The sequence below is a fragment of the Vanacampus margaritifer genome, chromosome 2, assembly GCF_051991255.1.
Source record: "Vanacampus margaritifer isolate UIUO_Vmar chromosome 2, RoL_Vmar_1.0, whole genome shotgun sequence".
In the NCBI taxonomy this organism is placed as follows: domain Eukaryota; kingdom Metazoa; phylum Chordata; class Actinopteri; order Syngnathiformes; family Syngnathidae; genus Vanacampus; species Vanacampus margaritifer.
Genome location: NC_135433.1, coordinates 4421529 through 4434456, shown reverse-complemented (window position 1 = coordinate 4434456; position 12928 = coordinate 4421529). Strand labels below are relative to the sequence as shown.

At 40.2% G+C, this 12928-nt stretch overlaps 1 protein-coding gene across 1 annotated transcript in view; it reads right to left on the bottom strand.

Annotated features, from left to right (window-relative positions):
* Positions 1 to 12928, bottom strand: part of ptch2 (patched 2) — a 45996-nt gene that overhangs the window by 20290 nt on the left and 12778 nt on the right. The window contains 7 exon segments of the mRNA XM_077559431.1: positions 2447 to 2594; positions 3770 to 3891; positions 3983 to 4069; positions 4158 to 4266; positions 7624 to 7715; positions 7807 to 7876; positions 7955 to 8144. Coding sequence (XP_077415557.1) covers positions 2447 to 2594; positions 3770 to 3891; positions 3983 to 4069; positions 4158 to 4266; positions 7624 to 7715; positions 7807 to 7876; positions 7955 to 8144 — 818 coding nt within the window.

Sequence of the window (12928 nt, the reverse complement as noted above, 5' to 3'; positions counted from 1 at the left end):
CGTGCGAGCGTGTGTGTATTCATCAGTTCACCTAAAGCCCATTAAAAAAAAATCCCATACTAATAATATAATATAATAATAAATTGCCAAATGCAGAAACATCAATGTAAGTTATCACGATGTAGTGGCTCTCGCTAACAGACAGAATTAAGTAACCGGAATTAGGTTAAAAAATTCTATATACGTAGACCATGTTTCTATAAATTTTGATATTTGGTTTTTATTTGAGGCAGATATTTTTTCCATTAAAATGTGATTTATAAGGAGGTTAGACCGTTATATCGATATTCAGAGTTTGTTTATTTTTCCAGTTAACAAGAATTGTTTTTTTAGCGATAGTAAGGGCTACAAGTGTAGATTGAAATTGTTTATGTGATAAGTCAGTTGTTGTAAAAAGTTGTTGGATAAAGGTATCCTACAGTCCAAAATAGCGGAAAGTTTTTCTAAGACTTTAGTCCAGAAATACATAACCGGAGTACATAACCATAAAGCATGAACATAAGTGTCTGTAGTGTTTTGTAAGCATTGGAGACAAATGTCGGAGTCTGAGAGTCCCATTTTCTTCATCATATATTGAGTAATGTATGTTCTGTGAATAATTTTATATTGGATAAGTTGTAAATTTGTGTGTTTTGTCATTTTAAATGCGTTTTCACAAACTTGAATCCAAAAGTCAGGTTCCGGTGCTATAGACAAGTCTGTCTCCCATTTCGAGATGGGTAAAGACATTTTATCAGTATATGAAAGTAACTTATATATTTTTGAAAGTTTTTTTGTTGTTGTCGGAGAAAGCTTGTTAATATCTTTAGCTAAAACAGGCGGTTGGAGCGTACCCCGAAGTGTTGGAATTTTTTTCTTTATCATATTTTTAACTTGTAGATAATGTAAAAAATTTCCGTTTTCTATATTGTATTTTTGGAGCAAGGATATTTCCTGTTTCTATGTCTAAGAATCATGGGAAATGTAGTCCTGTAGTCCAGGGCCAAGTCAAAAAAGGTTAATGGTGAGTGCAGTGTGTTGTTTACCGCTGTTAAACTGTCAGCCAAGATAGCATTTAGCGTTAGCCAGAGTTATAAGTTAATAACACAACCACCAGTCACCAGATTGACAAGCGATGTGGTACAATTAGAATAAACTATTTCACATACAATACTACGCAAAAAGAATGCGCCTTATAACCCGGAGCAACTTATGTATGAAAATATATTTAAAACATTGAAATAATTCATTGATATTGTGCTTAATAATATAGTGCACCCAATGGTCAGAAAATGACTGCTTATTCTCATTCAGGTCGCAGGGGGAAGTGGAGCCTTCCCCATTTGACTTTGCCAGCCAATCACAGGGCACGTACAGACGAACAAGCATTCATGCTCACGTTCACACCTACGGACGATTTAGAGTCTTCTGGAACAGTGTTCATTTTGACAATAACTTTTTATTTAGTTTTAGTAATAGTCTTTTGAGTGAAATGTAAGTTTTAGTCTTAGTTTTAGTTTTCGTTGAAAATACAGAGCAAATTTAGTCAATGTTTTCCTTCAGCATACATTTGAACGTTTATACAGTAAATGATAACACACCTACTTTTAACTGTAGTTTAAGACGCAAGACACATTTAACACAACTGTGTCTTTATTAAACTTAGTTTTCACCGAAATTTTAAAAAAAAAAGTGCATAATTGTCTGAGATTAATCTTACAGCTGCACAATTTCTGAGTGGTTCTTTTCTCCCACCTGCACCTTATTCCTTCTGATTGGATTTTGTGAATTTTGGTTACTGTTGTTTTCGACATTGACAAAATTGTCAGTCAATTTGGCTTCTATTTTGTCCCCCCAATTTTTTTTAAATTTTTTTTTTATTTTTTATTTTTTCCTCTTTTTTTTTATCTTACAGGAGAGCTCAGTATTGTTCATTCGATTTGACATCATCATTGCTCTCCCTTTTTTTTTTTTTTTTTTTTTTTAAATCCAACAAATCAATTAAAAAAAAATTAATAAATGTTTTTTTTTATTATTATTATTTTTAAATACATATACATATATATATACACATATACACACATATATATATACATATATATATATATATATATATATATATATATACCCTTTTTTTTGTATGTGGGTGAGTATGTGTATGTGCGTGTGTGTGTGCGAGCGTGTGTGTATTCATCAGTTCACCTAAAGCCCATTAAAAAAAAATCCCATACTAATAATATAATATAATAATAAATTGCCAGATGCAGAAACATCAATGTAAGTTATCACGATGTAGTGGCTCTCGCTAACAGACAGAATTAAGTAACCGGAATTAGGTTAAAAAATTCTATATACGAAGACCATGTTTCTATAAAAAAAAAATTCATTTTCATCCGAAAAAGTAATTTGTGAAAAATAGGACAAAACTTTTTCGTCTAAATGATCACTGTTCTGGAATCGTTCCTACCTCCACAAACTTGCGCTGCCACGACTCCAGGATGGCAGTAGCCTTCTCTTCATTCCAGTTGATGTCGTGGATCTCGTAGTCGTCTTTAAAGTGCTCGTACAGCTGCTTAGGGCTCATCAACAGGAACATCGTTTGAAGAGCCTCCGCGCTGCAGAGAGAAAAAAAAAAATTAAATTTAGCCACACTATTGTCCCTGAAGTGCTTCTAAAAAAGCAGGTGTTGGTGTATCTGGTCAGTCTGCTTCTCTCTGGGCCGCCATCCCAGATGACAAAAAAGGTTTTCTTGGCACAAGCGCGGCGAGCGGCGGCGGCGCTGCTGGAAAAATGATTGTAAATCAAATGCGAGAGTGTGATTCTCTCGCCGATGGGACGGGAATCCTCTTTCATTCAGCTAAACGGGCCCACGTGGGTCGCAATCCGGGCCTGGACCCAATGCGGTCAGTGCGCTTTTTAAATGCAGTGCAAGCTTTAGAAAAAAATGTGGATTCCTTTTGAATCGTCAGTGTTTCCCAAACTTTACTGAGTAGCAAAAAAATGGCTGAAAGTGTATTATCAACAGTAGCTCTCATTGCCAATGTCAGAATCAGAGTAATCTTTATATTTTATTTATATGAAGGGTATCAAAATTAGTGCATACATTTTTGAGTTAATTTAAAGTTCCTTTAACCCCACTCATTTTTTAACGTGCGATTAATGAGCACCCCTTACTTGGAAAGCAATGCAGCAGACATGTCCGCATCAAAATTTAGCAGTAGTAAATGTAATAATAATGCATATATTTGGGGAGACTGGGGTCAAGTTGCATTTTACAAATTCAAAAATGTGCAGAATTTCACAAGTTACTTCTTGTTAAAGATTAGCTAGCTCTTAATATGAAAAGAAAAGCGCACTGAGCTGTCACCAACGTCTTACAAATGCAATTATGCCATCTAGTGGTAGAAAAATGACCAACACAAATCAATATCACACTTTTTTTACAGTACAGTACATCTTTTAATTTTAACTCAATTTTATGAATTATTTTGAAATATCTGTATCAGTGACTAAAAGATGCAGCCATATTTCTATTAGTTTAACATTTTCCCCACTATTATGTTAATTAGAGTATGAATTTTTTTTAAAAAAATGGTAAATTTTGCTGTACATTTAGAACAGATCTAAAATGCGCGATTAATCATGAGTTAACTATTGAAGTCATGCGATTAAAAATGTTAATTTCCTGACATTCCTACTTTATTCTACCGTCACGGGACAACTGCTGGGCGTTCGCACCTGCGCCTAAAAATAACAACTCCAACTCCAAGGGTGAGGAAGCCGAGCTTACCTCATTAGAGCATCCTGGCTGTTCTTCACACGCCCTCCCAGGATCAGCTCCTCCTGCCAGTGCATAAACTTCCGGCTAAAACCGTGGCAACCGCCTTGGAGGCGTCCAGCGATGTCAGGAGACTACAAGGGACAAAGACACATGGTGAGCCACTTGGATGGCGTACTGTACCATAATCCCTCCCGGTGAGTAATGCGTTGAACGCATCCATACCTCTAATTGTTCTTTGTTGGGAGCACTGAGGGGGCATTCGGGATCTGACGGGTCCAGACAAGGCCGGTTCATGTAGGCGTGGCCCACCTGCCAAATCACACACAAAAAAAGTCAACGCGCCGAACCACTGCGGTAAATCACGGAAATCCTATTAATAAGTAAAACAAAATCCCACCTGGGCTTTGTCCAACATCTCCTTAAAACCTTCCAGGGACGTGAACTGACTCAGTTCCTCCATGAGCTTGACTGGATCCAGATTCATCCACTGGATGTCTGGCATACCCCTGCGGAGCAACCACTGATGATCAACACCGACCCAAACACATCCCAAGAGCTATAAAACCAAACGCTTTGTGCGCTCTGTTTAAGGAAAAACTCTTTCAGTGGGCTTGAACGCACCCCTCCCCTCGGCAGATACAGGATGAAATAGCCTTTATTATCCCATTTCACACCGCCACAATGCCCAGGGGGAAGGCATGGTGGCTTCCATTCCTCAATGCCCTGCACCAAGTCATAACAATTACCTCAGCCTCCCAAACATCTTGATATGTTTCACCTACGTACGGAGAGGTAAAAATAAAGTCAAAAGTTCAAGAAGAAGAATCTCAAAGTAGCCCAAATTGACCCTTTTGCACAAATCTGGTGGGACTTCGAAAATACTTTTTTCATTTAGCCATTTTAACGGTTTGGACCTTGTATCAACTCCCCACATAGATTTATTAATAATTAGTTCCTTTTTTTGACCTCTTTCTATATACGTATTCTTGTTAGCTCGCTTTAAAAAAATTCAGCAATTTTCACCCCAGATAGCTTTATTTTGTCATCAATTTCCAAAGTCCACTACAGATCCTATTAACTCAATCACTCCCAGCCATTTTCACTGAAGCAATCCCTTTCGCTCCCAGTAGTTTTACTGGATTTTGACGGATTTTGCAAGGCCCACAGAATATTGTGTTCTAGTGCTATAAAAACATGGAACCTACCAAAAGAAAGATTAGAGTCTCTTTCATCTTTCATCAGGAAAAAAAAGTATGTTTCTATCTGTTTCCGTTTTGCAGCAATTAGCATTAGAATATAGCTTATCAATATTCACAAATCTGTTTAAAACAGTGGGGGAAAGAGCTTTTTGCTACATGGCCCTGGTTGATCTCGTATACTCTGCTGCCACCTAATGACCGTTTTTGTAATAACTACCGTTGCTTCAACTGTTTTGTTCAGTTGAGAGGCTGCATCAAAGCCTTCTGTATGCTCTAGCATAAAAAAACAAACAAACTTATAAATACCAGTTTGGAACACTTAATTTTTTTTTTTTTAAATAGAACGTATTTATATGTTTTTGGGAGCAAATGAGTTAATGTGCCAGAAAATTCCTTAAGTACTATTTAAAAAATGTTAACATTTTGGATGGACGACTACCTCAAGCATATGGCCTGGTTGACCCGCCATTTTGCAGCAGCTCCGTTTCTACAGTACAGCCACACAAAATGTGTGTAAAAGAGGCTAAAGATGCTTTCAAACTGAATCTAGCATGGCCCCTTTTTGTTTTTTCCACGTTGCAGCTTTTTGTTCTCACGTTTTTTTTTTTCCCCGTCTCACTCCTCACTCCCCTTTTTTTGTGAAGCGCAAGAGGAACAACCGAGGCCGCGCTCCACATCCTCAAATCCTCCCCGCAAAAACAATTAATAATAAATAAATAACAACAGATGCCGAGAAGGCAAAGCGCGGCACATTCAGAGCACTTGGCCCTCTCGAGTGGAGTGGGAGAACATCACAATGTCGGCCCTTGACGGGAACATAAACAAATTTGCAAAGAAAGCTCAGCCGTATAGTCTCTTTTTCTAAATGAAGCGCTCAATTGAAATATCACTTCTGGCTCTGGAGAACTTTTGGAGAAGGGGGTAAAAAATAAAAAAAATCCGCCCCAGACTCCACTGTTAACCGTCTTGTTGCCTCTCTGTGTCTTTCTCGAGGGACTTGAGGTTTGAATGCGGCCCATTTTATTTGTTGGACAACTTGGGGAGCTGGGAGCGCGGGGGCATTACCATGAGAATGGCGAGTGTTAGCCGCGAGCTAACAAAGCCGGGGCACCCCCAACTCTCAACCCTACCTCCCTCCCTCCACCGGGGCCCCAGCACTGATGGACACTCACTCGTAAACTGAAAGAATGCTTACCATTGTCTGACCCAAAGGGCTCCCCTGCCACCACCACCACCACCCCGCCCTCTTTTTCTCTACCAGCCCACCATTTCTCCCTCGCCCGCCTCACTTTCTCTTTTTGAATTTCCCTGTCAGGACACCCCCCCCCCACCCCCCACGACCACAACCCCGAGCCCTAAGAGAACTCTATTACTGACCGCTGCTGTCAGTCACAGCCCCCACTGACAGCCCGACTGTATCGTTCCATCCAGCGTGTGGTAAAAGTTATGAACACCCCCCCCCTACAAAAGTCGGCAACGACATCTCAAGAAGTTGTCTAACATGGCAGCGGGCTTCAAGAAAATAACTATTGCTTGTCAACTGCCATGCTTTTAAAAGTAGCTCCTGTTGCTTATGAATTACATTTTCATATGTGAGTTACAGTCACATTAGACTTTACTGTGCGGATGATGAAAAATGGATGAAAATGTCCAGGCTAACTAGCTAGGAGCTAACTTTAGCAGGCTAGCAAGTGACCTCTAATTATCTGGTAATATTGCTCATTAAAGTACATTTACAGTGAAAACCAATTGAGAAATGAAGTTTTAAAGCATATGCACGTTGGGAAAAAAACAACTAGTTACTACATTAGCTATGCTACGAGCTATCGCTGGCCGGCTAGTGGGTATTAGCTATGCATATATTATGTGTACCAGGTATATAAACATAACCAAGAACTAAAGATTATGTAGTGACAGTAGAATTATCATGTTAATGTCTTAGCAACCTGTTGTAATAAAAAAAGTTTTGGTAGGCGGTGAGCTAACTTTAGCAGGCTAGTGGGTGTGCGCTAACAATCTAATTAAGCAGTACAATCCATGTAAATGTATAAATAAATGTTTGATATTTGTATTTTATTGTCTAATGACTAAGAAATTACCGTTTTTATCATCTTAGCAACCCGTGATGAAGAAGTCCTTGTAAGCTTAGAGCGAACTTTAGCAAGCTAGCAGGTGTTAGCTAAGGTAATGTACTGTTTCTAAATGCGTGCATAAAAGTGATAAAAAAATAAACAATACTAAGAATTTAAATTTGGTCTTCAGTTTTAACAACCTGTTGCTGTGATTAAAATAAAAACTATTCTGTGACAGCTTTTAAGGCTATGAGCTAACTTCACGTTAGCTATGAAGGCCCATACGGTGCTCATCACTGTAAATGAAACAAATGAAAGAGAAATGACAATTTTACCATTTTATCTGTTGCACTGATTTAAAAAAAAAAAATGTTCATGTATTAGCTTTTAAGCAACGCGCTAACTGTGGCAACCGGCAAGCTAACGGGCGTTAGCTGCTGTGGCTTCATCCGCTGATGTCACTCAAAAATAAAATGAAATAAAAATGATGCTTTCCCTCAAATGTACTATTGAAGCAGTAACTGTCTATTACCAACACAGCCTATAAAAACTGCATTAAAAACATGACGTGCTTGAGGATCCCAACACTTACGGCAAATAGGCGGACCCTCCCTGTAGCTTGGCCCCTTCCCAAAAACAGTCCAACGGGGTGATTATCATACAAGGGAATAGCTTGTCAATCATCTGGGATTGGGAAAAGAGAAAAACAATTACACACACATCAAGAGGAAATATGAAACTCATCAAAATATGAATAAAGTATGCTGGAACTTACCCTTTCAATCATGACATTTTCAATTATGGGGACGCCGGATTTATAGCATATTTTATTGAGATCCCACGACCTACGAAAGCAAACACAAAAACAAATGAAATGGACTATTTCTATCCGAAGATAACGGCTGGCAAAGCTCTCCACTTACTTTCCAAACAGCGACACCTGCACCTTGCTGGCAGACATTGCCGCTTCCATGTGCACCAGCAATGCTTCCTGCGTGAGAATATCGGCGCCCTCTTCTTTGGGGGTCTGGATGAGCATCTGTGAGGTAAATATGGACTCCTCGCCTTGCTTCTCCCTGGTGTAGCGAAGCTCCTGGCTTACCCGGCTACCAGCTTAAAAAAAAAAAAGGAGAAAAAAAAGGATCCTTTAAATAAGCAGTTCAGGTCATTTGGATTCACACATCACTGTGGGCATCCATCAATGTTACACATTTGGCCCTATTGGACAAAAAGTGTGTTCATATATTTTGCACATGAACACACACGCGCACGCACACACACACACACACGTGTATATCGAGCAACGCCCTTGGCCCTCGCCAGTGTTGGTTTTGAAGGCACTTCACACAAGGCAGCGTCTGGCCAAAAGAAATGACTAATGCAGCTTCACGTTGGCTCCTTCTGTGAAACAGATGTGCCCTGTGTGTGTAAAAAAAAAAAAAAAAAAAAAAAAGTCCCCCAATCCCCCGCATCCCTTCGCCATCCTACTCAGCATGGTAGATACCATCGACTAGTTCACTACATCAAAAATAAGATCATTTGTGTTTATCCAACCTTTATCTGTAGCTTAGATACTAGACTAAGAAAACAGGAAAAATAGTGGCAATTTGGCCCGAATGTGGAATTTCATCCATCCATTCATTTTTTTTTTTTTTTTTTGATTTAGGTTGTACTGGAGCCTGTCGCAGCTGACTCCCAAAACATTTTAATTGTCAAAAAAACCTACTGGTAGGCTATTTGTTACCAGGTAGGTATCATCGTTAGCCTTTTATTGGGAACCGCATCTGGTAAACGATGCAAATTGGGTAAAGATGAGCACCGACTGAAGCATGTTTACGTGCGTTGATCCGGGTCAGAGACTTCGCGTCATGAAGCACTCGCCGAAAGGTGGGCATCCGTCTATGATGGGCCGATGTAGTGACGATAGTGCTGTCACTAGCAAATATTTTTTAAATCGATTAGTCTGACGATTATTCAATCGATTAATCGACTGATCTGATTCGTTTTAATTTTGCGTTAAAGTGTATTACAAAAGCATGTTTTCCCTGATTACTGTTTATCAACCAGTGATTGGTGTTTATTTTGTACTTTGTGTTCGTAGAGTGATAAAAAAAAAAAAAGGGGAATTACCGGTTCGGTTTTCCAAAGTAAAAACTGTTGTTTGCAAATGTCTTATTTTGATTAAATACAAAAGATAATCAGTCTTCTTTCATGAAGGACTAAAAAAAATCAGTGAACTATTACTGTTGATATGCGGAAATCAGAGGTTTTGGAGAATTTTAAATAAGAAATGGCTCCAAATGATTACTCGATTATTAACTAATTTGCTCCCAAGCATTTATAAATTTGTTCCATTTTAAATGTTTTAAGTGTCCCAAAGACGTATTTATATATTTTTTATTTTTTAAGCTAGGGCATACAGAAGGCTTTGATGCAGCCTCTCAACTGCAGAGAACGGGTGAAGCAATGGTAGTAATTACAAAAACGGCCAGCAGGTGGCAGAAGAGTATAAGAGATCAACCAAGGCCATGTTGGGAACAAGCTGATCTCCCCACAGTTCTAAACAGATTTGTGAATAATGATGAAACTTAGCTATATTCTAATACTAATTGCTGCAAAACAGAAACACAGAAATATATATTTTTTCCTTCTAATCTCTCGTAGATCGCATGTTTGTATCGCACACAATATTCTGGGGGCCTTGCAAAATCAATAAAAATCCAGAATAACAGCCGGGAGCGAAGGGGGTTGCTCCAGTGAAAATGGCTGGGAGTGAATGAGTCAAAATGGTTGTCGAGTAATCTGATAATCTATAAATTTTGACAGCTCTAAATTACGGTATTGCCCACCTCTGGTTGTTTCTTTAAATATAACTAAATTTGAGCTTTAACACGTTCAATTTGAATCCACTGAATCGAACCAAAGCGAATCATTCCATTTTTTAAAACTGTTACATCCTTGAATCCAATCGTATCGAGAAACATATCGAATTGTCTTTTGTGGAGAGACGCACGGCGCCCCTAATATACATACATACATACTGTACATATATGTCAATCGGGTTCCTCATAGCCTGCTTTACTGTCGACTATTTGCTGCGAAGAAAGTTGAGGATGAAAGACATAAAGGCAAATGGAGTCAAGTAAATGGATTTGATTAAAGACGGCGTGTCGGAGAGACGCCGATGAAGGGGAGAGCGAGACGAGCAGGGGATGAAAGAGGGGAAGAGGAATGCTGTGCTGTGTGTGTGTGTGTGTGTGCGCGCGTGCGTGTGCGCGTGCGCGCTATATACGCTCCAGCCTCCTAATTACAGGAGGTTGCCCTGAAAAGAGTTTGCCAGCCGGGGGGATCTGCGCCGGTGCCAAGTGGACATGAAACATGCCGCGCCGGATCACAGAGGGCCCGTCTGCCCCTCGCTCGTTGTCCCGCGACATGACAATGCCGGGAGGAGATTGAGCGGGGTGGGGTGGGAATGCGGGGAGCTTTAGAAAAAGTAGCTCCTCCTTAATTCGAACTCTTGTCACTCTTGTAGTCACTTTGGCGGCTTCCCGGCCGTGTATCGCTTAACCTCCTCGCAAATGCCGACTACAATCTCAAGCGTTTCGATTTTCACCTTTTGCCGTCGGGTCTGGAACGGATCCGAGCGCGATAAACGAGGGTTCAATGTACACCTCCCCCACGCAGCCTGTAATTGATGGGGAGCAAAAGAAAAAACAAACGACGAGGAACGTGTGAGATCAAGTTGGACCCCGGGGACGGGTTCCCAATCTGCCCCCCCCCCCCCCAATATTCCTACACCGCACTTTCAAGGCTTTAATTACCTTCAGTGCGAGCGGGGCCGGAGGATATCGCATCACCACGTTTATTTGCAGTCGCCGGCGTCGAGCTCGGTACCCTCCCCGCCCCCCGCCCCCCAGCCCCCAAATGGACATTCCTCCCAATGTTGACATTGACGTTTTCATTTGGAGAGAACGGCAACAGTAAAAGTTGAGGTCATTTCCTCGCAGATCACGTTTGGGCTAAGTGGGAGAGCTCGATCCACATTGAAATAGTTTCATTTTGGTGGTGGAATCGTTTATTATTATTCTGACAAATTAATCAATTTTTTTGATGCGAGAAAAAGCTCCAGGAAATTAACAGGAGGTCGGCCATTTTGGTTTGAAGCGAATAATCTAGGGAATCTGCCCAGATGAGCCCCAATCAGAAGCAAATATCCCAGACAGACTTTGAACCACAATAAAAAAAAAATATTCCAAAATATTACTTTTTAACGATCTGTTCACTTCACTTTCTGAATTTTCTGAACTTCTTTTTCCACAGGAGTGTTGCCAAGCAGAATAATGTCACCAGGAGGAGTTGCGTCATTGTGATCTAAAAGATTTCACTTCTTTAGATAGCAAACTAACTGGGATCAAAGTAGAGCTGTCAAAATGAATCGATTAATCGACCAGTAATCGATTATCAAATTAATCGACAACTTTTAATAATCGAGTAAGTGTTTGGAGCCATTTTTTTTTTAAATGGTACAAATCCTCAGATTTTCAGCATATCAACAGTAATTGTTTACTGATTTCTGTAGTCCTTCATGAAAGAAGACTGATTATCTTCTGTGTTCAATCAAAATAAGACATTTGCAAACCCCCTTCGCTCTCGGCTGTTTTACTGGATTTTGACTGATTTTGTAAGGCCCGCAGAATATTCAGTTCTATTGCTATAAAACATGGAACCTACTAAAAGAGTCTCTTCTTTCATGAGGAAAAAAAGTACATTTCTATTTGTTTCCGTTTTACAGCAATTACATTACAATATAGCTAAGTTTCATCATTATTCACAAATCTTTTTGCAACATGGCCCTGGCTGATCTCTTATACTCTGCTGCCACCTAGTGGCTGTTTTTGTAATAACTACCATTGCTTCAACCATTCGCTTCAGTTCAGAGGCTGCATCAAAGCCTTCTGTATGCTCTAGCATTAAAAAAAAAAAATCTAGTTAAAAACGTATAAATAGGTCTTTGGGAGCATGTTAATGGTTAAAATAGAACGTATTTATACGTATTTGGGAGCAAATGAGTTAAATGCGAAATTGAAATGAATCTGATTAGTCGAGTAATCGATTGAATAATAGATAGATTCTTAGATTCTAAAAATATTGGATAGTGACAGCACTACTTTTATGCTTAAGGATGTGATTAATGATCATTTCCACACAATCTCAACGATCAATAAACGGATCCTAATGGCTACCGAGACCTATGGCTACCTCCTCCACTGACATCTGTTAAAACCTTTTTTGACATTTTGTACGTTAACCTCTACAGCGTCGGGGTTTTGATCCCAACAGGAACTGGGTGGCTTCGGCGAGAGAGACTCTGGCTCTGTAATTACAGGCCTCCTGAAGTAAATTATAGCTATTTGTGTCTCGTTCCTCCCATCTGGACCACCCAGGCGGCCCGATCCGCCCTCCTCTCTCTCTCTCTCTCTCTTTCCCCCGGTCCGGCCCCAAACACCTCAACTTCACAAACCACGGCGCTCGCTAACTCCTGCTCGGCCCCAGATGGACCACTTGTCTTTTTCTTTGAGTCTCCTCTCGTCTTTCTTCGCCGTGGTGCCCCCCCCCCCCCCCCGCCTCCCTCCACCCCTTCCCTCAACGTGAACCGCAACCTTAAAGAGACCGTTCCTTGGAAAATGTTCTCCTCAGAGGGTATTAAAAAGCAAAAACACCTTGGAGTGAGCAGACTGGAGGTTTTAACGCCCAAGTGGATGCTTGTTTTACTACAGGGGGAGTTAAATTGTTAGTCCGTGGTCAGCAATGTGATTAAAGATGAATTTAAAAAAAGCCGCCTCGGAATAACGTCGTCGGCCTTTCAGCGTCTCTAGCAAAGAAGGTGAAGTCAAACA